The sequence below is a fragment of the Rana temporaria genome, chromosome 2, assembly GCF_905171775.1.
Source record: "Rana temporaria chromosome 2, aRanTem1.1, whole genome shotgun sequence".
NCBI classification, from domain to species: Eukaryota; Metazoa; Chordata; class Amphibia; order Anura; family Ranidae; genus Rana; species Rana temporaria.
In genome coordinates this window covers 420,401,144-420,425,558 of record NC_053490.1, presented here as the reverse complement: position 1 = coordinate 420,425,558, position 24,415 = coordinate 420,401,144, and the positions used below count along the sequence as shown (strand labels likewise).

The 24,415-nt window shown below is 44.3% G+C and overlaps 1 protein-coding gene across 1 annotated transcript in view; it reads left to right on the top strand.

The window, feature by feature from the left end:
* The window catches only part of PDK3 (pyruvate dehydrogenase kinase 3), a 122,513-nt gene that overhangs the window by 46,263 nt on the left and 51,835 nt on the right, over window positions 1-24,415 (top strand). Inside the window, exons 2-3 of the mRNA XM_040338208.1 lie at window positions 16,809-16,950; window positions 20,429-20,500. Of these exons, the coding sequence (XP_040194142.1) occupies window positions 16,809-16,950; window positions 20,429-20,500 (214 nt within the window). The remainder of the gene's footprint in view (window positions 1-16,808; window positions 16,951-20,428; window positions 20,501-24,415) is intronic.

Below are 24,415 nucleotides of genomic sequence, written 5' to 3'. Positions count from 1 at the left end.
CAAGGGAAGAAGGCCAATAAAGGCAGCCAATAAAAATGCATCTTCAAGCCAACACCTCCACTTCTATGATTAGAGTCTTGTTTAATATAGTTACAATGTAAAATGTCAGTTTAGATGGCGCAATCGATTCCAGAAATGATTGTTTTGTGTTCAAACAAGTTTATGCCACCATTTTTTTTTCTGTGAATGACAACATATTGGGCCTTCTTTTGTTCCTCCTTGTTGACAAAGAATTTTTTATTTAACCACTTCAAAACCAGACACTTACCCCCCTTCCTGCCCAAGCCAATTTTCAGCTTTCTGCGCTGTCATTGTTTAAATGACAATTGCAAGGTCATGCTACACTGTACCCAAACATTTTATCATTTTGTTCCCACAAATAGAGCTTTCTTTTGGTGGTATTTGATCACCTCTGCGGTTATTATTTTTGGCAAAACAAAACCGAACAAGATCGAAAAAATTTCCGTTTATAAAATGTTGTAATTAAGTAAGTTTTCTTCTTTACTGATAAGGCGGCACTGATGGACACTGGTAGCTGGATGTGCAGACTATAACATTTTTGTCGGATGTGAACTCCACGTCCGATTTTCGTTTTAATTAGTATGGTTTTCGTACGAATAAAATTGTAAGAGCAAGACTACGCATGCTCAGAAACGACAGAATACATATAAAACGATTCCACACATTACGTCACATTCTGACGTATTCTGTCGTACGAAAATTACCGTATTGTGAGTAACCTCTTCACTTTTGACATGAGACTAGCATGCCACAAAAAAAACGGAAATGTTTCGGTCGTCCGAAAATCTAAGCGTGTGTACGAGGCTTAACACATGATAATGCTTTGCTCCATTGGAGGTCTGTCTGTATGTTGAGGGTTGTTGTCCTGCTGGATGATAACCCTCATCCCCAGTCTCAAGTCTTTTGCAGACTCTAATGCCCCGTACACACGATCGGGAATTCCGACAGCAAAAGTCAGATGTGAGCTTTTGAAGGGAAATTCCGACTGCCAACAAAAGATTGAGAGCTGGTTCTCAAATTTTCAGATGGAAAAAAAATTCAGAATCAGAAAATCCAAACGTGTGTAGTAATTCCGATGCGCAAAATTCCGACGCATGCTCGGAAACAATTTGACGCATGCCCAGAAGCATTGAACTTCATTTTCTCGGCTCGTCATAGTGTTGTACGTCACCTCGTTTTTGAGCGACGAAAGTTCCGAGAATTTTTGTGTTATCATGTGTATGCAAGCCAAGCTTGAGTGGAATTCCGTCGGAAAAACCATCCAAGGTTTTTCCGACGGAAAATCTGATCGTGTGTACGCGGCATTACAGGCTTTCTTCTAAGATTGCCCTGTATTTGGCTCCATCCATCTTTCCATCAACTCTGACCAGCTTCCCTGTCCCTGCTGAAGAAAAGCATCCCCACAACATGATGCCGAGACCACCATGTTTCATGGTGGGGCAGTGTGTTTAGGGTGATGTGCAGTGTTAGTTTTCTACCACACATAGTTATTTGCTTTTAGGCCAAAAAGTAAAATTTTGGTCTCATCTGACCAGAGCACCTTCTTCCACATGTTTGCTGTGTCCCCCACATGGCTTCTCACAAACTGCAAACTGACTTCTTATGGCTTTCCTTTAACAATGGCTTTCTTCCTGCCACGCTTTCATAAGAGCCAGATTTGTGGAATGCACGACTAATTGTTACCATGAGCCTCTTGGCTGCTTCTTTGATTAATGCTCGCCTTGCCCGGCCTGTAAGTTTAGGTGGACGGCCATGTCTTGGATGGTTTGCAGTAGTGCCATACTCTTTCCATTTTCGGATGATGGATTGAACAGTGCTCCGTGAGATGTTTGAAGCTTGCCATATTTAAACCTCACTCTGCTTTGAACTTCTTCACAACTTTATCCCAGACTTGTCTGGTGTGTTCCTTGACCTTCATGATGCTGTTTGTTCACTAAGGTTCTCTAAAAAACTTCTGAGGGCTTCACAGAACAGCTGTATTTATACTGAGATTAAATTACACACAGGTGGACTTTATTTACTAATTGGGTGACTTGATGGCACTAGATTTTTTTTTTTTAGGGGTATCGGAGTAACGGAAGCTGAATACAAATTCTCGCCACACTTTTCAGATATTTATTTGCAAAAAAAACTGAAAACCATTTATCATTTTTTTCCACTTCACACTTTTGTGCCACTTTTGTGTTGGTCTATCACATAAAATCCCAATAAAATACATTTAAATTTTTGGTTGTAACATGACAAATTGTTTAAAATTTCAAGGGGCATGAATACTTTTTCAAGGCTCTGTTTAACTGCCCCCTAGTGGACCTGGCACTGAACTAGCCTGTACAGTAAAAAAGCAGGCTAGTGTGAATGTAGCCCTAACGCCCTCTTCTGTATCCGGGGACACAGCAAACAACGGCACTGGACCGCTGATGCTTTTAGTGACCGCCTCCTCTTTGTTGATATTGTACTGGGAAAAGACCTCATAATACATTTTACATTGGGATATGTGATAGTTGTGCGCTGCCACCTAGTGGTGACATAATCCATGCGCAATAAATCTAGTTGCTGCTATCACCAGGATGTTATCACAAAACAACAATGAATGAATATCTAAAAAATGTGATAGCGTTGCTGCAATCTGACAAATAATACATATTATTGGATTTAGGTAGTATTTGTCAGATTGCAGCAGCATTATCACATTTTTTAGATATTAATACATTTACATTGATATGATGCATCAGAAGTTTACTGTATGAATACGAAAGAAAGCCAAGAGCAAATAAATGTAAGGCTGGCCATACATTATAACATGTTCTTATTTAATTTTCTCTAGATCAGCTATGTAGTGCAAGGGCCTACCTGATTTAGGTTTTGTGCTGCCCTAGGCCTAACTAAACTCGTGCACCCCCTAATTTAAATATGACCCACCCCTTTTTGTCAAGGCCACACCCCTTGCTGTTTAAGACCCGCCCTGAACATTTCGAGTGGGGGCGACACTAGTTCTGAGGGCCTGGGGGGGCAATTGAGTCCCTTAATTTGCATAGATTTCCTCTTACTTCCTGTTTGGCTATGGGGCAGGCAGTGAAGGGAAATCTCTGCAATTGGCCAGGGATGGTAAAAAATAAACTAACCGGGACTATAACCCTCCCTTACTGTATCCAAAATGACTGGGGGAAAAAAGTGTGCCTATAGTTCTACTTTAGGCACAAACTTCTGATAATTTTATGGAGAGGACTAAGAAGATATAACCATGCCAATGGTGCAGCAGAAAATACATAGCACGGTGAAGGTTTGTGATCCAGGTTGATAGTACAGTCAAAATTAGAAGCACCAACCCCCCCCCCCCCCCACAGTTGCGCAATGCTGGCCACCCGCATACCAGAAGCAGTGCGGCCGCTTTATGGGGGCACTAGACTGATTTGCCTCTCTGCCCAGTCCACCCCATAAGACTGGCGCTACACTAATAGTGTAGCGCAAGCCGGCAGGGACTCTTTCTGTGCTGCCCCCCTGCAAAGTGCTGCCCTAGGCCTGGGCCTTGTTGGCCTAGGCCAGGATACAGCATTGACCTGATTGCAAACAAAATTTGTGGTTGGTAAATCTACAGGAAAATTATCTGGTTGACGCCCGCCTACTGTATATATACGTCCTGTTTTTAAAGATGAATATCTCGGTAACGGCAGCAGCTGCTGCCACAACCAAGATATCCATCTCTTCAGTGGGTGGGCCTGTAAACGATAACGGCGGTCTCCGCGGCGGATTCGCCGCGAGATCGCCGTTATCGGTGGCGGCAGAGGGCCCCCCCCCCGCCGCTCTCCCTCGCCCTCCGCCGCTTACCGGACCCGTCGGTAGCGGCGGAGACGATCGGGTGCTGCTGTCTGTTATGTGAGGATGCGAGTGAGGGCAAGATGGCCCCCACCCGTTCTCATAGCATTGCTGGGCGGAAGTGACGTCAAAACGTCAGTCCCGCCCAGCATCTTAAAGAGACATTTTTTTTGTTGTCATTTTTTTAAATGACAGAATTTCCATCTTTTTATTTTTTTTGCATTTAAGTCTAAATATGAGATCTGAGGTCTTTTTGACCCCAGATCTCATATTTAAGAGGACCTGTCATGCTTTTTTCTATTACAAGGGATGTTTACATTCCTTGTAATAGGAATAAAAGTGATACATTTTTTTTTATTTCAGTGTAAAAAATTATAAAATCAATAAAAATAAATAAGAAAACAAAAAAATTTTTTTTAAAGCGCCCCGTCGCGACGAGCTCGCGCGCAGAATCGAACGCATACGTGAGTAGCGCCCGCATATGAAAACGGTGTTCAAACCACACAAGTGAGGTATCGCCACGATCGTTAGAGCGAGAGCAATAATTATAGCCCTAGACCTCCTCTGTAACTCAAAAAATGCAACCTATAGAATTTTTTAAATGTCGCCTATCGAGATTTTTAAGGGTAAAAGTTTGACGCCATGCCACGAGCGGGCGCAATTTTTAAGCGTGACATGTTGGGTATCATTTTACTCGGCGTAACATTATCTTTCACAATATATAAATAAATTGGGCCAAATTTATTGTTTTATTTTTTAATTCAAAAAAGTGAATTTTTTCCAAAAAAAGAAGTGCGCTTGTAAGACCGCTGCGCAAATACGGTGTGACAAAAAGTATTGCAATGACCGTCATTTTATTCTATAGGGTGTTAGAAAAAAATATATATAATGTTTGGGGGTTTTAAGTAATTTTCTAGCAAAAAAAAATGTTTTAGTCTTGTAAACGCCGAATCTGAAAAACAGGCTTGGGGCTTAAGTGGTTATACAAGAAAATTGTATAATGTATGGCCAGCCTTAAAGAGGGTACTAGAAGAGAACTGGGGAAAAAAAGAAAACGGAGGCAAGTGAAAGCACATAGAAAACATCTCAGAGTTCTGTTACATCTCCACTATTCCTGTATAAACTTTTACAAATTACCTTTTGTTTTTTTTCTTTAACCCAAGGATCTAGTTTTGCAGCGTTACTCAGCAGTTTACAAATGGTGTCAAATGAATGTGCCGTTTTAGAAGACCACTGAAGACTGTGTTGTTGCTCTGTATATGAAGGTTAAACATTTCTGTAAAAGGTTTGCTGCCACATGTACTGTAAAAATACCCTTTCAGGGATAGCATTTGGGATAAAATGGCCAGAAAATAGAACAGGGCTGATTAGAGAGATTTATAAAATGATTGTAACCTTGTCTTGCAGGCCTCTCCGCAGCTGGGATGTTAATTAACCACATATTGTACATGGCAATTTATGGTGGGGAAGGAAAGAAAAATCTCTGTTCTTTCAGATTTCAATGAATAGAAAGTAAAAGCTTTTAAGAAATTACAGGTCATAAAGAAATTGGCTGCACTGGTGTTTCATTTAGTGTTACGGGGCTGTGTACTGGTCAGAGACCGCTTCTAATGTAAGTGGCGATGTAATATAGTATTTGTTGGCTAGTTGTATTGTTAATATAATAGAAAGGGACTGGCAATCACTGGAAGGGCAGAAAGGTGCTATCACACTGATCGTAAAGTGCTTCTCTGCTGGGCATTCTGGGTAAAACATTTGGCATTAAGGGATATCTTGATATGTCTTAGATCAACCACAGTTGCTGATAGCAGCTGCCTTAAAAAATTGTCCTTTTGGAGAAGTTTGGTAGACACTATTTGCAGCTAAACTGACAACATATCCAATATATACATGCATATAACACAGTGGGCCAGATTCACATAGAGATACGACGGTGTATCTCCTGATACACCGTCGTATATCTGAGTTTCGTCGGTCGTATCCATGCGACTGATTCATAGAATCAGTTACGCATAGATATGCCTAAGATCCGACAGGTGTAACTGTGTTACACCGTCGGATCTTAGGCTGCAATTCCAGGCCGGCCGCTAGGTGGCGTTTCGGTTTATTTACGCGACGAATATGCAAAAGAGGAGATACGCCGATTCAGAAACGAACGACCGCCCGGCTTTTTTTTTTTTTTTACGCCGTTTGCGTTCGGCTTTTTCCGGCGGATAGTTACCCCTGGGTCTATGAGGCACAGCCAATGTTAAGTATGGCTGTCGTTCCCGCGTCGCGATTTAAAAATGTTACGTCGTTTGCGTAACTCGCCCGTGAATGGGGCTGGACGCCATTTTCGTTCACGTCGAAACCAATGACGTCCTTGCGACGTCATTTAGCGCAATGCACACTGGGTAAATTTGCGGACGGCGCATGCGCTATTCGATCAGCGCGGGAACGCGCCTGATTTGAATAGTACACTCCCCCTAGCCGCGGAATTTGAATTCCGCCGGGTATTTACGATACGCCGCCGCAAGTTTTGAGGTAAGTGCTTTGTGAATTACCCACTTGCTTTAAAAACTTGCGTCGGCGGATCTTAAATCAGATAGGTTACGCGGATCTAAAGATCCACTAACCTATGTGAATCTGGCCCACTATATGTATACAGTACGTATCTGTACGTAATCTATAGGTTTCTGAAAGATTTTACAAATATGTACAGAGACAAGAATTTGCTTTCAATCTAGGTGCCAGCTAAAAAAGTTAGGAGACAGTTTTTTAACAAAGCTCTATTTAGGCTACTTTCACACCAAGGCATTGGGGGCGTCGGCGGTAAAGTGCCGCTATCATTAGCGGCGCTTTGCTGTCTTTTTTGCTGCACTTTTCAGCCACTAGTGGGGTGCTTTTAACCTCTGCAGCGGCATTTTGCGAGCGGTTTGGTGAAAACACCGCCGAGAAACCCGACGGGAAAACCGAGGACCGGCTTGATGCCTTTACCCCCATGTACACACGGCCAGTTTTCCTGACAGGTTTCTCTTGGTCGAGAAAACCGGCTGTGTGTAGGCTCCCTAGCCGTGTTTCCCTATGGGAAAACTGCAGAGAAAAAAACCACAGCGATTCGCGACGAGAAAATTTAGAACATTTTCCCGTTGTGATTCTCGGCGGTTTTCTCGTCGGGAAAACTGCTGAAGAGTCTACACACCGCCGGTTTTTCCCGTCCAAGAGAAAACTGATCGTGTGTACGCGGCATAAGGCCCAGTTTACACTTGTGCGATGCGAGAACACCGCAAATCCACTGCGGGTTCCTGCATTGCAACCGACACGCATGGCAGTTCACACTATGAGAACTGCTGGGGAGTGTCATTACAGTGGGGATCGAAAGTTTGGGCACCCCAGGTAAAAAATTGTGTTAATGTGCATAACGTAGCCAAGGAAAGATGGAAAAAATCTCCAAAAGGCATCAAATTACAGATTAGACATTCTTATATGTCAAAAAAAGTTAGATTTTATTTCCATCATTTACGCTTTCAAAATGACAGAAAACAAAAAAAATGCTGTCTGCAAAAGTTTGGGCACCCTTCAGAATTTATATCATGCACTGCCCCCTTTGCAAAGCTGAGACCTGCCAGTGTCATGGATTTTTCTCAATCATCGTCTGGGAAGACCAGGTGTTGTCAATCTCAAAGGTTTTAAATGCCCAGACTCATCTGACCTTGCCCCAACAATCGGCACCATGGGTTCTTCTAAGCAGTTGTCTAGAAAACTGAAAGTGAAAATAGTTGACGCTCACAAAGCTGGAGAAGGCTATAAGAAGATAGCAAAGCGTTTTCAGATGTCAATATCCTCTGTTCGGAATGTAATTAAGAAATGGCAGTCATCAAGAACAGTGGAAGTTAAAGCAAGATCTGGAAGACCAAGAAAAATATCAGACAGAATAGCTCGCAGGATTGTGAGAAAAGCAATTCAAAACCCACGTTTGACTACACGATTCCTCCAGAAAGATCTGGCAGACACTGGAGTTGTGGTACACTATTCCACTATAAAGAGATACTTGTACAAATATGGTCTTCATGGAAGAGTCATCAGAAGAAAACCTCTTCTACGTCCTCACCACAAAAATCAGCGTTTGAACTTTGCAAATGAACATATAGACAAGCCTGATGCATGGAAACAAGTTCTGTGGACTGATGAGGTTAAATTAGAACTTTTTGGCCGGAATGAGCAAAGGTACGTTTGGAGAAGAAAGGGCACAGAATTTAATGAAAAGAACCTCTGTCCAACTGTTAAGCACGGGGGTGGATCAATCATGCTTTGGGGTTGTATTGCAGCCAGTGGCACAGGGAACATTTCACAAGTAGAAGGAAAAATGGATTCAATAAAATTTCAGCAAATTTTGGATCGTAACTTGATGCCATCTGTGAAAAAGCTGAAGTTAAAGCGGAGGTTCACCCTAAAAAACATCTATGTACCATCCCATCCAGCATACTAGCGTCAGCTACAGTATTCTTTTTTTTTTTTGCGCTGTATTTACCGTTTAATCCTTCAGTTTGTTTTCAGTAGGCGTTCCTATGAACAGGGGAACATGATTGACATCCGGCTATGGCGCGTCACGCGTTCCGAAAATAGCCGGACTAGGTCTCGGCGCTATACAGCGCCTGCGCACGGACTAGGAGCTGACTGCGCAGGCGCCATATACAGCCGAGTCCTATTTCGGCTATTTTCGGAACGCATGACGCGCCATAGCCGGACGTCAATCATGTTCCCCTCTTCATAGGAACGCCTACTTCCCGCGGGAGTCTGAAAAGAAACTGAGGGATTAAACGGTAAATACAGCGCAAAAAAAAAAGAGCCATACTGTAGCTGACGCAAGTATGCTGGACGGGATGGTATATAATTCTTTTAGGATGAACCTCCGCTTTAAAGAGAGCATGGCTTCTACAAATGGATAATGATCCTAAACACACCTTAAAATCCACTGGGGATTACATCAAGAGGCGTAAACTGAAGGTTTTGCCATGGCCTTCACAATCTCCTGACCTCAACATAAATGAAAATCTATGGATAGACCTTAAAAGAGCAGTGCGTGACAATCAGCCCAGAAATCTCAAAAAACTGGAAGACTTTTGTAAGGAAGAATGGGCAAAGATACCTGAAACAAGAATTGAAAGACTCTTGGCTGGCTACAAAAAGCGTTTTCAAGCTGTGATACTTGCCAAAGGGGGCAGTACAAGATATTAACTCTGCAGGGTGCCCAAACTTTTGCAGATGCCATTTTTTTGTTTTCTGTAATTTTGAAAGTGTAAATGATGGAAATAAAATCTAACTTTTTTTGACATATAAGAATGTCTAATCTGTAATTTGATGCCTTTTGGAGATTTTTCCATCTTTCCTTGGCTTCGTTATGCACATTAATACAAATTTTTACCTGGGGTGCCCAAACTTTCCATCCCCACTGTATATCTTAACGACACCCCCATTTTAGCTTGCGTATCGCAGTGCGAATTGACAGTTTGGATATGAATCGAATCGCATACAGTAGGTGTTTGTGATATTGTGTTTTTAGCACGACAGCGTCGCGCTGATACTCGGCGACATGGTGCCGAGATCTCGCCGACATTTCGCACTCACTGGAATAGTGACAGCACATCCCAGCAAGCGCGTCATAGAAGCGACGGGAGATCCGACTTGGATTCCCGCCAATTCTACACGTGTGCGGCGTTTGTTATGAATCCTGAGGGGGAAGTCCCCGCCGGATTTTAAATAAAAATCCGGCATGGGTCCCCCCCTCAGGAGCATACCGGGCCCTTAGGTCTGTTATGGGTTGTAAGGAGAGCCCCCCTACGCCGAAAAAAACGGCGTAGGGGGTCCCCCTACAATCCATACCAGACCCGTATCCAAAGCACGCTACCCGGCCAGCCAGGAAGGGAGTGGGGACGAGCGAGCGCCCCCCCCCCCCCCCTCCTGAGCCGTACCAGGCTGCATGCCCTCAACATGGGGGGGTTGGGTGCTCTGGGGCAGGGGGGCGCACTGCGGCCCCCCCCACCTCAGAGCACCCTGTCCCCATGTTGATGAGGACAGGGCCCCTTCCCGACAACCCTGGCCGTTGGTTGTCGGGGTATGCGGGCGGGAGGCTTATCGGAATCTGGGAGCCCCCTTTAATAAGGGGGCCCCCAGATACCGGCCCCCCACCCTAAGTGAATGAGTATGGGGTACATCGTACCCCTACCCATTCACCTGCAAGAAAAGTGGTAAAAACACAAACCACACAGGGTATTAAAATATTTTATTAGTCTGCTCCGGAGGCCGCCCCCTGTCTTCTTTATTAGCTCTTTTACCAGGGGGAGCTTCTTCTTTGACGTCTTCGGGTGGGTGGGGGCCGCCGTCTGGTTCTCTTCCACCGCCGGGGGGGTGGCTTTTAAAAAAGCCCCCACCCCCCCGGCGTCTTCGGCGGGGCTCTTCTTCTTCCGCTATCCCGACGGGTCTTCTCCGCTATCCGGGGGGTCTCCTTCTATGTTCGCCGCTCTCCGCTGTTGACTCGTCGCACCCCGGTTCTTCGTCTCGCTGTCCGGTCCCTTCTTCCGTGCTGTACGTCTTCTTCCATGCTGTGAGTTCTTCTTCCGTGCTGTGACGTCATGTTCTTCACTTCTCTTCTTCTCCCGATGTTGACACGCCGGTCCTTCTCGCTGAAATGACGGATGCGCGCCTTGCGTCGGACCTATATAGGCCTCACAGTCCCATCATGCTCTGTACCTACCCATGTGATACCTACCACGTGGATTCATGCCGCACACGTGTAGAATTGGCGGGAATCCAAGTCGGATCTCCCGTCGCTTCTATGACGGCTCTGTCTCCATCGCGGCAAGCCAGCTCGGCGCTGGCTCCCGCGATGGGGCTCGTAGGTGCTCAATCTCGCCGAGAAAGAGAGCGAGATTGACACAAAATTGGGTTCACCTACTGTATGTGTGAACACACATGCAATCCGATTCTGGTCCGAACAGAAAAAAGGGTCCTGTGTGTCTGGATCAAATGCGCTGCGATATCAGCCATACTATCTGTATGGCTGATATCTCACCGCACAGACATTGCATGTAATGTGAACAGCAGTGCGCTGCGGATTACATCCAAATTACATGCAATGTCTGGCATCGCACAAGTGTGAACTGGGCCTTACATTTGAACAGTTAGTCAACACATTGGCTTAAGCTGGGTACACATGAGCTAGAAATCGTGCCATTACAGCCGGTTCAGCAGAAAGCTGTGTACAGCTCCTCATACAACAGAAGCTGCTATACAACCAGGTTCTGTCAAACGAGCATGCTAAAAAAAACAGCATCCAATCAGCACTCGCAGCCATTGGCCTAAGGCCCCTTTCACACAGGGCAGTGGAGGTGCGGTGACGGTATAGCGGTGCGATTTTTAGCGTCGTATTTACCGCGATATTTTCGGCCACTAGCTGTGCGGTTTTAACCCCCGCTAACGGCCGAAAAAGGGTTAATACCGGCCGCAATGCGCCTCTGTAGAGGCACAAATGGGGGGCGTTATTACCGCGGTTTCCCATTGATTTCCTATACCGCTCCAAAGATGCGGCTAGCAGGACTTATGGAGCGGTCCTGCTAGAGCACCGCTTCAGAGTGAAAGCCTTCGGGCTTTCACATTGAAGCCTGCAGGGTACGATTTTTTCAGGAGGTATAGCAGCGCTATTTTTAGCGCTGAACCGCCTGACAAAACATGTCAGTGTGAAAGAGGTCTTGGTAACCTAAGCATTACCAGAATTAGCCATATAAGGCTGCAGACAAATCGTTAGATGTTCACACCTAAGCCTCCAGTGCATTGCCCATATACTTGCACAGACGTGATCAAAGAATGAATAAGTGGACCATCCCATAATGTAGAGTAGATATGTGGTTCACCGGTACCTCATGCACAGCCTAATGCCACGTACACACGATTGGATTTTCCATCGGAAAAACCTTGGATGGTTTTTCTGACGGAATTCCGCTCAAGCTTGGCTTGCCTACACACGGTCACACAAAAGCTCTCTGAACTTTCGTTCGTCAAGAACACGGCGACGTACAACACTACGATGAGCCGAGAAAATGTAGTTCAATGCTTCCGAGCATACGTCAAATTGTTTCTGAGCATGGGACGGAATTTTGCACGTCGGAAATTGCTACAGACGATCGGATTTTCCGATAGGAATTTTTTCAGTTCTCAATATTTTGTTGGCGGAAATTCCGACAGCAAAAGTCCGATGGAGCATATACACGGTCGGAATTTCCGTTCAAAAGCTCACATCGGACTTTTGCTGTCAGAATTTCTGATCGTGTGTACGGGGCATAAGTTTTGTTATAGAAAGCTGATGTAGCTACTAGGTCTTGTATGGATAGGTACATTAAAGGAGTTGTAAAGTAAAACGTTTTTTCACCTTAAAGCGGAGTTCCGGCCACAATTTCACTTTTTAAATATAAATACCCCTGTAATACTCAAGCTTAATGTATTCTAGTAAAGTTAGTCTGTAAACTAAGGTCCGTTTGGTTAGGTTGTTACAGCATTTGGACACTTTATAAAATAGAAATTGGGGCCATCTTAAGTGTGGGCATCATGAAGCCAGACTGTATGACTTCCTTGATTTCAGCCTTGCAGATCTCGCACATGCTTAGTGCTGCACAAGCAGTGTAATAGGTTTCAGATCAGGTTTCAGCACCTGTACTGTCCAAGTCACATGATTCTTCGAGACTGGGGAGTGCACAGACTCCTGGAAAGTTACACCCACTACATTCCCAGGAGTCTGTGCGGTGTAGGTTAGGAAGCTTAAGCACCTAGGTGCAGGAAGAGGGAAGATTAACTATTCTGCCTAGCAACAACACTTTGAAGGCATCTAAAAAAAAAATGTTTTTTTCTTAAAGGACTAATGACATTTTTTTAAAAACTACTGATGTAATGTTATATTTATGGGTGGAACTCCACTTTAATGCAATCTATGCATTAAGGTGAAAAAACATCTGGTGCTGCCGCCCCCCCGAGATACCGTTATACTTACCTGACCCCTCGAAAGTCCCACGCGCGGTCCCAAGATCCTCTTCGCCGCTCAGCCTGGCTGCCGATTGGCTAGAGCGAATTACACAGGAGCTCTGTGTGTTTTTGGTTTGTTTCAGGTCCGAATTTAGGCCAAGATTCGGGCTGAAATCGGACCTGAAACAGTGAATGGAGACGCACCGGACTCCTGCTGTAAACCTCTGCGATCTCTAGTGTGAACCCAGCCTTAACCACTTAAGGACCCCTTCACGCCGATTTACGTTGGCAGAATGGCACGGCTGGGCACATCAACGTACCTGTACGCTGCCCTTTAAGCCCAGCCGTGGGGTCGCGCACGCCGCGGGCGCGTGCACGCGACCTGGTCCGAAGCTCCGTGACCGCGGCACCTAATCGCCGCTGGAGTCCCGCGATCGGTCCCCGGAGCTGAAGAACGGGGAGAGCCGTGTGTAAACACAGCTTCCCCGTTCTTCTCTGTGGCACCGTCATCAATCTTGTGTTCCCTTTTTTAGGGAATCACAATCGATGACGTCACACCTACAGCCACACACCCCTACAGTTAGAAACACAGATGAGGTCATAAATAACCCCATCAGCGCCCCCTTGTGGTTAACTCCCAAACTGCAATTGTCATTTTCACAGTAAACAATGCATTTTAAATGCATTTTTTGCTGTGAAAATGACAATGGTCCCTAAAATGTGTCAAAATTGTCTGAAGTGTCCGCCATAATGTCGCAGTCACAAAAAAAACGCTAATCAGCGCCATTTAGTAGTAAAAAAAATTTTTTTATAAAAATGCAATAAAACTATAACAATAACTCTATAAATTTTGCGCAAACCAACCGATAAACGCTTATGGCGATTTTTTTTTTTTTTTTTTTTTTTTTTTAACAAAAATAGGTAGAATAAGTTTCGGCCTAAACTGAGGAATTTTTTTTTTATATATTTTTGGGGGATATTTATTGAATGAATGACTTGTATAGCGCAACGCATGCGAACTGAATCGCCTCTGGGCGCTTTTTCCAGCCAGTATCTGCTTGGCTGGTGCGGTCATTTTTACTTCGTAGGACCATGACACGCTAGGGACACACAGTCATACACACATATATACATATATATATACTGGGCCAATTTGGACGAGATCCAATTTACCTACCAGCATGTCTTTGGAGTGTGGGAGGAAACCGGAGTACCCGGAGGAAACCCACGCAGACACAGGGAGAACATGCAAACTCCAGGCAGATGGTGTCGTGGTTGGGATTCGAACCAGCGAACCTTTTGCTGCTAGGCGAAAGTGCTACTCACTGCACCACTTTTTATTATAGCAAAAAGTAAAAAATATTGATTTTTTTTTCAAAATTGTCGCTCTATTTTTGTTTATAGCGCAAAAAATAAAAAACGCAGAGGTGATCAAATACCACCAAAAGAAAGCTTTTGGGAAAAAAAGGACGCCAATTTTGTTTGGGAGCCACGTCGCACGACCGCGCAATTGTCAGTTAAAGCGACGCAGTGCCGAATCGCAAAAACTGGCCGGGTCCTTTAGCTGCCTAAAGGTCCGGGTCTTAAGTGGTTAAGGTGCATAGAGGATTTGCCCTGGAAGCAGCGTGGATTGCACATTCCTCTTCATAATAATGTGAGCGGGCAGAAGTAGGTCTTGGCAGAAAACATTGAAAAGATCTAAAGTGATTTCAGTGAAAAGAAACCCATGATTAGCCAAATAAAAGTGGTGGATTTTGCCAAAGTAGTGGAAATCCAGCCAGAATTAGACTTGTTTAGTAAATACTTGAACTGTGTTTAAAAGGTGTTTTATTCCAAGGACCACTATAGTGTCAAGGTAATTGATTTAATGTTAGAAGCAATAGGTATTTAATGGCGTAAGTGTAGTGCAGGTTAGGGTAAGTGTTTATACTGTGGTCAAGGCAGCTATTAAAAGAGAACTTATTGTGTAAGCCCACTTATATATGTAAAGTAAATTACGGTTATTTAGTAAAGTAACGGGAAGTGGATTTTATTGCATTTCCTACTTCGTATTTGCATTTTCATAAATAGCCGTGTGGTCTTTTGGACAATAATGCACAGTAAATTATATATATTCCCCACTTGAACCCCATTTTTCTTTTTAAAGTGGATGAAAAAAAACAGCCCTGGTGTTTAGATTACCAGTTTGTGATTTATGCAGCTTTTTTTTTATTTTAGTTACTAATAATGAGTCTGGTTCACGATTGCTAATATTTTATTAACTCATCAATGCTGCATGTATTTATTCAGTTGGGTCTCCATGTATAAACATAGTGAAATAGACAATGGTGCTCACTCACACCCTAAGGCCCCTTTCACATTGGACCTGTAGCCGCGGTGGCGGTATATCGCCGCTAAAAATAGCGGCGCTATACCGCCGGGATTGCCGCGGGAATCGGCCGCTAGCGGTGCGGTATTAACCCCTGCTATCGGCCGATAAAGGGTTAATACCGCCCGCAATGCGCCTCTATAGAGGCGCATTGCGGGCGGTATTGCCACGGTTTCCCATTGTATACACGCCACTCCTCTCACCGCTCCAAAGATGCTGCTGACAGGAGATTTTTTTTGTCTCCCGCCAGCGCATTGCCTCAGTGTGAAAGCCCTCCGGCTTTCACATTGAGGTAGCTGGGCAGGAGTTTTTCAGGCGGTATAGCAGCGCTATTTTTAGTGCTGTACCGCCTGAAAAACTCCTCAATGTGAAAGGGGTCTTAGGGCTTCTGTGCAGGGGATCCCAGGAGGTTAACATGAAGACAAATTTATCTAGTTTACCTGTATATTGTAATGCCGCGTACACACGATCGGAATTTACGATAACAAATGTTCGATTGAAGCTTGTTGACGGTAATTCCGACCGTGTGTAGGCTCCATCGGACATTTGCTGTCGGAATTTCCGCCAACAAAAATTTGAGAGCTGGTTTTCAAATTTTCTGACAACAAAATCGGTTCTCGTAAATTCCAAGCACGTGTAGACAATTCCGACGCACAAAATTCCATGCATGCTCTAAATCAAGTACGAGATGGAAGCGCTCAGTCTGGTAAAACTAGCGTTTGTAATGGAGATAGCACATTCGTCACGCTGTAACGGTCTGCACAAGGCTGAAAAGCGCAAATCGTCTCTCATCAAACTCCTAATAACATTAGCAGAAGGAGCCCAAAGGGTGGCGCACTTGGTATTGAACTTCCCCTTTATAGTGCTGTTGTACGTGACTGTGTTCTTGGTGTTCGGAATTTCCAACAACATGTGTGCGATCGTGTGTATGCAAGACAAGTTTGAGCAACATCCGCCGGAAAAAAAATCAACGGTTTGTTGTCGGAATGTCCGATCGTGTGTAAGCGGCGTAATGTTGTCGGAATGTCCGATCGTGTGTAAGCGGCATAACCGTTTTGAGCCATTGTGTATCTTTTTTTTTTTTCTGATCTTGAATTTAAAATCTGCTGTTATGGGGCTTTTATAAAGGTTATTTGTGCCTTAGCAGTACCTTGAAAATGTTCCCTTTGTCTGAATTTCCTTCTGAAAAATAGCAATGCACTGCCTAGTATGTAAGCATCCCTAGGCACTCCTATGCCTACAGCTTCATTGAGGAATATTTACAGTATGAGATCTCAGGCACTGCTGCATCCAACTGCTAGTCTCAGGAGATTTGGAGTGAGATTTGGTTTTGCTATTAATGTTCTTGCTGTGTTCTCTGACTTGAAATAGCCAAAACCTGTCTCTACTAAGATGGCCACTTCCACAGAGAGCAAGGCATGGTAAGTTGGTAATGGGTACAGTTTCCACAGTTTAGCTAATCTTTAAGAGGTTGTATGTAGATCCAGCAGAGGTAACTGAGAAATGCTTAAAAATGATTGTATCTAATAATACAATTTCTTTCATTGTTATAAATTCCCTTTCTACATTTCCTGAAGTGGTGCATCATACTAATTACCTTCCCCTTTCCCTCCAGGACGCAATAATGCTTGTGAAAAAACCTCATACCTTTTCTTGCGAAAGGAATTGCCCGTACGACTTGCCAACACATTGAAAGAGGTCAACCTGCTGCCTGAAAGTTTACTCCAAAGACCATCAGTCAAGCTAGTACGAACCTGGTAAGCTGAAGCTTGCATTTGCCTATTCTGTGAACTTATATCCAACCCCTTTATGTGTAAAGCCTCGTACAGACGATCAGATTATCTGACTGGAATTATGTGATGACCGGCTGTTGTCGGAAAATCCAACCGTTTGTTTGCTCCATTGGAAAATTGTTGACGGATTTTCCATGGACAAATGTGGGATAGCATGCTTTAAAATTGTCTGCCAACAATTGTGTGTTGTCGGATTTTCCGTCGGACAAAACTCCAAAGTTCAGACACGCATGCACAGAAGAAATACTCACCATAACACAACATTAGCAGAAGTTGCCCAAAGGGTGGTGCTAAAGAGCTGAAAAACCACGTAGATTTGCATTTGTTGGCTGACAATTCTTTGCCGTTTTTATGCAAGACAAGCTCCTGGCCACGCCCTTGGGAAAAAAGTCCTACACTTTGGCCCAGATTCACAGAGTGTGGGCGCACATTACGCCGCCGTAGCGCAAACGCTGTACGCCACGCCAACGTAGTGCGGAGAGGCAAGCATTGCATTCAGCAAGCTTTTGCTCCCAACGCTGCATCAGCGTGGTGTAGATTTCGAGGGCGCAGGCTGGCGTAGGTGGAAGTGGGCGTGACCCATGCAAATAAGGCGTGGCCCCATGCAAATGATGGGCCGAGCGCCAGACAGATACGTATCACGAACTGCGCATGCGCCGTGACGTGGACGCATCCCCCTGCGCCTGCTCACAACCACGTCGGAACAACTGCCTAAACTACGCCGGATCACTGCGTACGTAACCTACGCCCAGCCAGACACACGTCCAACGTAAAATACGCCGGCTTGTGTTCCCTGGTGCAGACCTTTGCATGTCTGCTGCTGGGTTGCACCTCCTTTATGGGGAACAACTTTACGCCGGACGTACAACTTGCGCGCACCTCGCGTAACCTGCGTTGGGCGCACGCAGGTTCGTGAATCGCCGTATTTCCCTCATTTGCATGTTTGTATGGCTAATCAATGGGAGCGGCACTATGCTCCCAGCCTAAATGTACGCCCACCCTACGCCGGCGTAAGCAAGCTACGTCGGCGGGGTGTAGCCTGGTTTTAGGCGCATATCTGTTTGTGGGTCTGGCGCACAGATACAACAGCGCACATTTGCACTTACGTCGGCGTAACTTTTATACGTCGGCGTAAGTGCTTTGTGAATCTGGGCCTTTGTCCGCAGAAAATCTGATCGTGTGTATGAGGCTTATGGGTATATTTGTGTGGCTTGTGCTGTGTTTAAGTACAATAGCTTGTACATATATGTTCTATTTTTAATCAGAAAAGATCCAAGACCCCACTAACCATTGCCAAGCTTCTGATCACTGTCAGTGGGCAAGAATTACATGACAAAACACTGTTTACTAAGCAATGCTTTACCATTAACAGAATACGTTTCTCTGCCAATATCTGCAACCAGTAGCAAAGCCTTTTGAGCAGAATGCCTTTATTTAGAATTTTTTTTGTCAATTCTTGGTCACCAAAAAGGTAAATTTTTTTGGGCAGCATGGGCAAAAAATAAATGCAGGGATTCCCCAAAGCTTTCTAAAAAAACAACAACTCTGGCTGCTATACTTACTTCCTCGCTGGCACGGTCCCCAGCAGACTCCCCATTTCAGGGAAGAGGTGGAATAGATTGAATGACACCTAGCTCTATTCAACCCATATTCTAAGAATCCAGAACATCAAGGCTGTGCCTTAGGTTCACAGACAAAGAGAATGCTGCAAAGCATTTAAAGTCCATCCATCACTTGAAAAAAGTGAAGGTTAACCACTTAAGGACCGCCTCCTGCACATTTACGTCGGCAGAATGGCACGGCTGGGCACATGCACGTACAGGTACGTCCTGTGCTAGTAACCAGCCCTGGGTCACGGGCGCGCGCCCACGACCTGGTCCGAAGCTCCGTGACCGGCGGACCCGATCGCCGCTGGAGTCCCGTGATCGGTCCCCGGAGCTGAAGAACGGGGAGAGCTGTGTGTAAACATTTTAAACTTTTATAGGGATACACAATTGATGACGTCACACCTACAGCCACACCCCCCTACAGTTGTAAACACACATGAGGTCACACATAACCCCATCAGCGCCCCCTTGTGGTTAAATCCCAAACTGCAATTGTCATTTTCACAGTAAACAATGCATTTTAAATGCATTGTTTGCTGTGAAAATGACAATGGTCCCAAAAATGTGTCAAAATTGTCCGAAGTGTCCGCCATAATGTCAGTCACGAAAAAAATCGCTGATCGCCGCCATTAGTAGTAAAAAAAAAAAAAAAACATGAATAAAAATGCAATAAAACTATCTCCTATTTTGTAAACGCTATAAATTTTGCGCAAACCAACCGCTAAACGTTTATTGCGATTTTTTTTTTTAACCAAAAATAGGTAGAAGAATACGTATCGGCCTAAACTGAGGAAAAAAAATAATGTTTTATATATTTTTGGGGGATATTTATGTCCTAGTTTCGGTTCAGACAGTTCACAGGGTTGGAATATTGTGATTCCTGGTACATTCAGAATATTCAACCAGGCCTCACGCATGGGTACCTTAACAAATATACTATGTATGTGCAACGATCACTAGCCTTTTGTCATCCACTTTAAGTGGTTCTAAAGGCTCCAGGGTTATTACCTTCATGCATTCTATGCATGAAGTTAAAAAACCTTCTGTAAGCAGCAGGCCCCCAACACTTGCCTGAGGCCTATCACAATCCAGCGATGTGCACAAGAGCCTCAACTCTTCGGGGACTCACCCTCATTGGCTGAGACAGCAGCGGGAGCTGCTGTCAATCACAGCCAGTAAGCAAATGAGAGTGGGGAGGCCTAGCCAAGACTCTGTGCACATGGAACATGCCGAGCAGTGGCTTGTGAGTGAGCTTGCTCCGGTGCCCTTATAACAAGTTGCTTGCTATTGGAGCTCTTGGCAGGAGGGAGGGGCCAGGAGCACCGGCGGGGGACCCGAGAAGAGAAGGATCTGAGCTACTTTGTGCAAACCACTGCACAGAGCAGGTAAGTATAACATGTTTGTTATTTTTTTAAAACAACAACAAAAAAAACAAGCCTTTAATACAATTTTAGCGTCCAAACAAAAAAAGGTCAACCTGCACCAAGGACTTCAGAACATTGAAAAAAAAAAAGCTCTTTTATTTGCACATTGTGAGACAAACAGACAGAAAAATCCACTATCGCATAGATAATGGCAAGATTTTAACGTTTATATGCTTCTTTTTCAAGCACAAAAAAGTATACTACATGCTTGAAAAAGAGCTGTCTAAATCTTGAAATACCATTGTTGGCTATGGGATTAAGAGGTTTTAAAGTCGCTTGTCTCATGATGTACAAATAAAGAGCTATATTTTTTACAACCTTCTAAACTCCTTGGTGCAGGTTGACCTTTTTCTGAGTTTTGGATACCTTATTTAATAATTGTACTGAATTATTTACTTTTATCTCCCCTAGGTACATGCAAAGTTTTCTTGAACTTTTAGAATATGAGCATAAGAGCCCAGAAGATCCTGATGTACTTAATAAGTAAGTAACGGCTATTTCTAATAATCAGTACTTGGCTGCATTCTATTCTGACTGACTGCAGGGCAATCTATAGCCTTGCTTTTTGCATTCGTTTTGCATTAGTGCCGGTTCACACTACCGCGACTTGGGATACAACTTGTGTTGCCCCAAGTTGCGCGACATGAGAAATGTAATTGAAGTGAATGAGAGCCGTCTTAACCACTTCCAGACCTTGGGTGTTTTTCAGATTTGGTGTTTGCAAGACTAAAACAGTTTTTTCTGCTAGAAAATTACTTAAAACCCCCAAACATTATATATTTTTTTTCTAACACCCTAGAGAATAAAATAGTGGTCATTCCAATACTTTTTGTCACACCGTATTTGCGCAGCGGTCTTACAAGCGCACTTTTTTTGGAAAAAAATCACTTTTTTGAATTAAAAAATAAGACAACAATAAATTTGGCCCAATTTTTTTATATATTGTGAAAGATAATGTTACGCCGAGTAAAATGATGCCCAACATGTCACGCTTAAAAAATTGCGCCCGCTCGTGGCATGGCGTCAAACTTTTACCCTTAAAAATCTCGATAGGCGATGTTTAAAAAATTCTAGAGATTGCATTTTTTTGAGCTACAGAGTAGCTCTAGGGCTATAATTATTGCTCTCGCTCTAACGATCGCGGCGATACCTCACTTGTGTGATTTAAAACACCGTTTTCATATGCGGGCGCTACTCGCGTATGCGTTCGCTTCAGCGCGCGAGCTCGTCGGGACGGGGCGCTTTAAAAAAAATTTTTTTTTGTTTTCTTATTTATTTTTATTTATTTTATTATTATTTTTTACACTGGAAAAAAAAATAATAATAATTTGATCACTTTTATTCCTATTACAAGGAATGTAAACATCCCTTGTAATAGAAAAAAGCATGACAGGTCCTCTTAAATATGAGATCTGGGGTCAAAAAGACCTCAGATCTCATATTTGGGCTTAAATGCAAAAAAAAAAAAATGTCATTTTTTTCAAATGACCAAAAAAAAAATTTGTCTCTTTAAGAGGCTGGGCGGGACTGACGTTTTGACGTCACTTCCGCCCAGCCGAGCTATGGGGACGGGCGAAGGAGATTTTTCCTTCAGTCTCATCCCCGCTTACCAGCCGACAGCACCCGATCGCCTCCGCCGCTACCGACGGCTACGGTAAGCGGCGGAGGGCGCGGGAGAGCGGCGGGAGGGGGGGCCCCTCTCCCGCCACCGATAACGGCGATCTCGCGGTGAATCCGCCGCGGAGACCGCCATTATCGGATTCCAGACCGCGCACCCTAAAGATCGATACCTCGGTTGTGGCTGCAGCTGCTGCCGTTACCGAGATATCAATCTTTAAAAACAGGACGTACATCGTCGTGCGCAGGTCTGGAAGTGGTTAATGTACACTAATGAAGTCGCTCCAACTTCAGAAAAGGTTCCTGTACTACTTCAAGGTGACTTCTAAGCAACTTGTACCCATTGATTGCAATGGAAGTTGCCTCAGAAGTCGGATCACCATCTTAACTGAAGCAACTTTACAGGAAGAGAAAATAGTTTACTCAGGCAAACCCCTCCCACCCCGTCCCTCCCACAGAGCTGATTATTCTGTGATTGGCCACAGCCAAAGTCGCCTGTCCTGGAGGTAACTTTAAGTTGTGTTGTAAGTTGCTCCAAGTCGCACTGAAGTTGCCTTGCAAAGTCGCGCTGTAAGTCGGGTTGCCCCTGTGTGAACCGGCTCTTAGTGTTGCTGCTACTATTTACAAGAGCAGGTTTCCCTATTATACTTGGCAAGATCATCAGTGAAAGCCCATGTCCTGGGGTCAAAGTCGAGAACAATTTTGTAGCCACCAGGCTGAAGAATATTTAGTTTGAAGATTCACAGGATAAGGACAATCCTGTCTTGGTTCTCTTTTGCTTTTTAATTCTAATAGAATTTGAATCTTAAAATAGCGGTCGTGTCCTCATGTAAATAACTATTGGCAGAACCACCATCTGCAGTATATAGCACATAATTAAAAGTGGAATTTCAGCTTATTCCATTTTGATTTCAAGAAGTACAAAGCTGTCAGAACCATAGTGTAATTTATGTTTAACATAAATGTAGCTACAGTGAAAAATACAACACACCAAAATCCCATGTAGCGCCTGTGGCATGTGTATTACTAATATACAGAATTGTTCTAGCACTAACGGTTTGCACAGCAATTTGCAACACAAAGGAAGACAGTTTACAATCTGCTTGCAAGAGCTTACAATCTAAGAAGGGAGATGCAAGTAATACATAAGGTAATAACTGTTTGGGGATGAGTTTAGTTGTTAGGTGGAGGCAGTGGCGGCTGGTGAAGATTTAGGATGGGGGGTGCAAGACCCCGCCCCTCCACATTTGGTCCCTCCGACTTCACATAAGCCACACCCCCTATAGAATACACCCACTCCGTCCCCTGTATTCCACTTGCTTCCACTCATAGTGTCAGGAGTATACAGCTCAGCATCACAGCACAGAGTATATAGCCCCAGCATCACAAATCATGGTATATAGCGCAGCCTTACAGATTGGCGCAAACAAATTAAAAAATTACACTGTTAGTTATGAAGTACTCTAAATGGGCACGAGATTACCAGAGACTGCGCACATACTGCCCAAGATTGCCAGAGACTGCGCACATACTGCCCAAGATTGCCAGAGACTGCGCACATACTGCCCAAGATTGCCAGAGACTGCGCACATACTGCCCAAGATTGCCAGAGACTGCGCACATACTGCCCAAGATTGCCAGAGACTGCGCACATACTGCCCAAGATTGCCAGAGACTGCGCACATACTGCCCAAGATTGCCAGAGACTGCGCACATACTGCCCAAGATTGCCAGAGACTGCGCACATACTGCCAGAGACTGCGCACATACTGCCAGAGACTGCGCACATACTGCCAGAGACTGCGCACATACTGCCAGAGACTGCGCACATACTGCGCACATACTGCCCAAGATTGCCAGAGACTGCGCACATACAGCCCAAGATTGCCAGAGACTGCGCACATACTGCCCAAGATTGCCAGAGACTGCGCACATACTGCCCAAGATTGCCAGAGACTGCGCACTTCAACGTTGCATGACAAGTCGTACCCCATTTCCAATGAGAACCGTTCATATCTGTGCGACTTCAAGTCACAGCGACTTCAAAGTAGTCCCTGCATTACTTTGGTCCCACTTTGATGCAACTTGAGGTCCATAGACCTCCAGAATACACAGGCATTGCTTTAAGTCGCATCAAACTTTCAGACTGTGTTAGCCTGAAAGTCGCAAGCATGTCCTGTTTTTGTGTGTTTAATGAACACAAGGGCGATCCAAACATTATTGGTAAATCAACTCTTTTGTGTTTTCCTACATGGTAGTATATAGATAGCTAATGTTATGGAGCAGCTGGATTGAGAGACTTGCCTTCCCTACTTCTTGGCTTTTTCCATTGACATACAAGGATCATATGGCTGTGGTCTGTCACAAAACAGTAAGGTTCTATTGTGTTACTGTGTAGGCCATGTAAGTTCTTTTTTTACGAGTATATCATGCTAAAAAAATAAGGAAGGTAGCATTAATTGGATAATGCAGCCTGGAACAGTTCAAAAGTTGACAGGCTTTTGTCTTGGCAACAGTTTGTAATGCTTTTTTTTTAAATCATTCAGGATTCACAAGTGCATTTGACCTGCAGTTGATCACCTTCTAACCTGAACTTGACCTGCATCAAGTGGGGTTTGCATTCTTCCGATAGAATTGCTTGGGGAGGCAAAACCCATTGAGCCCACATATCCCCCACACTTAACATAGCATGTCTACCCCCCCCCCCCCCATTCAATACTTTCCTCTTTTGACCTATTACTACAGAGGAGGTTGTTAAACTTTTCTCTAACCTCCTGCCCC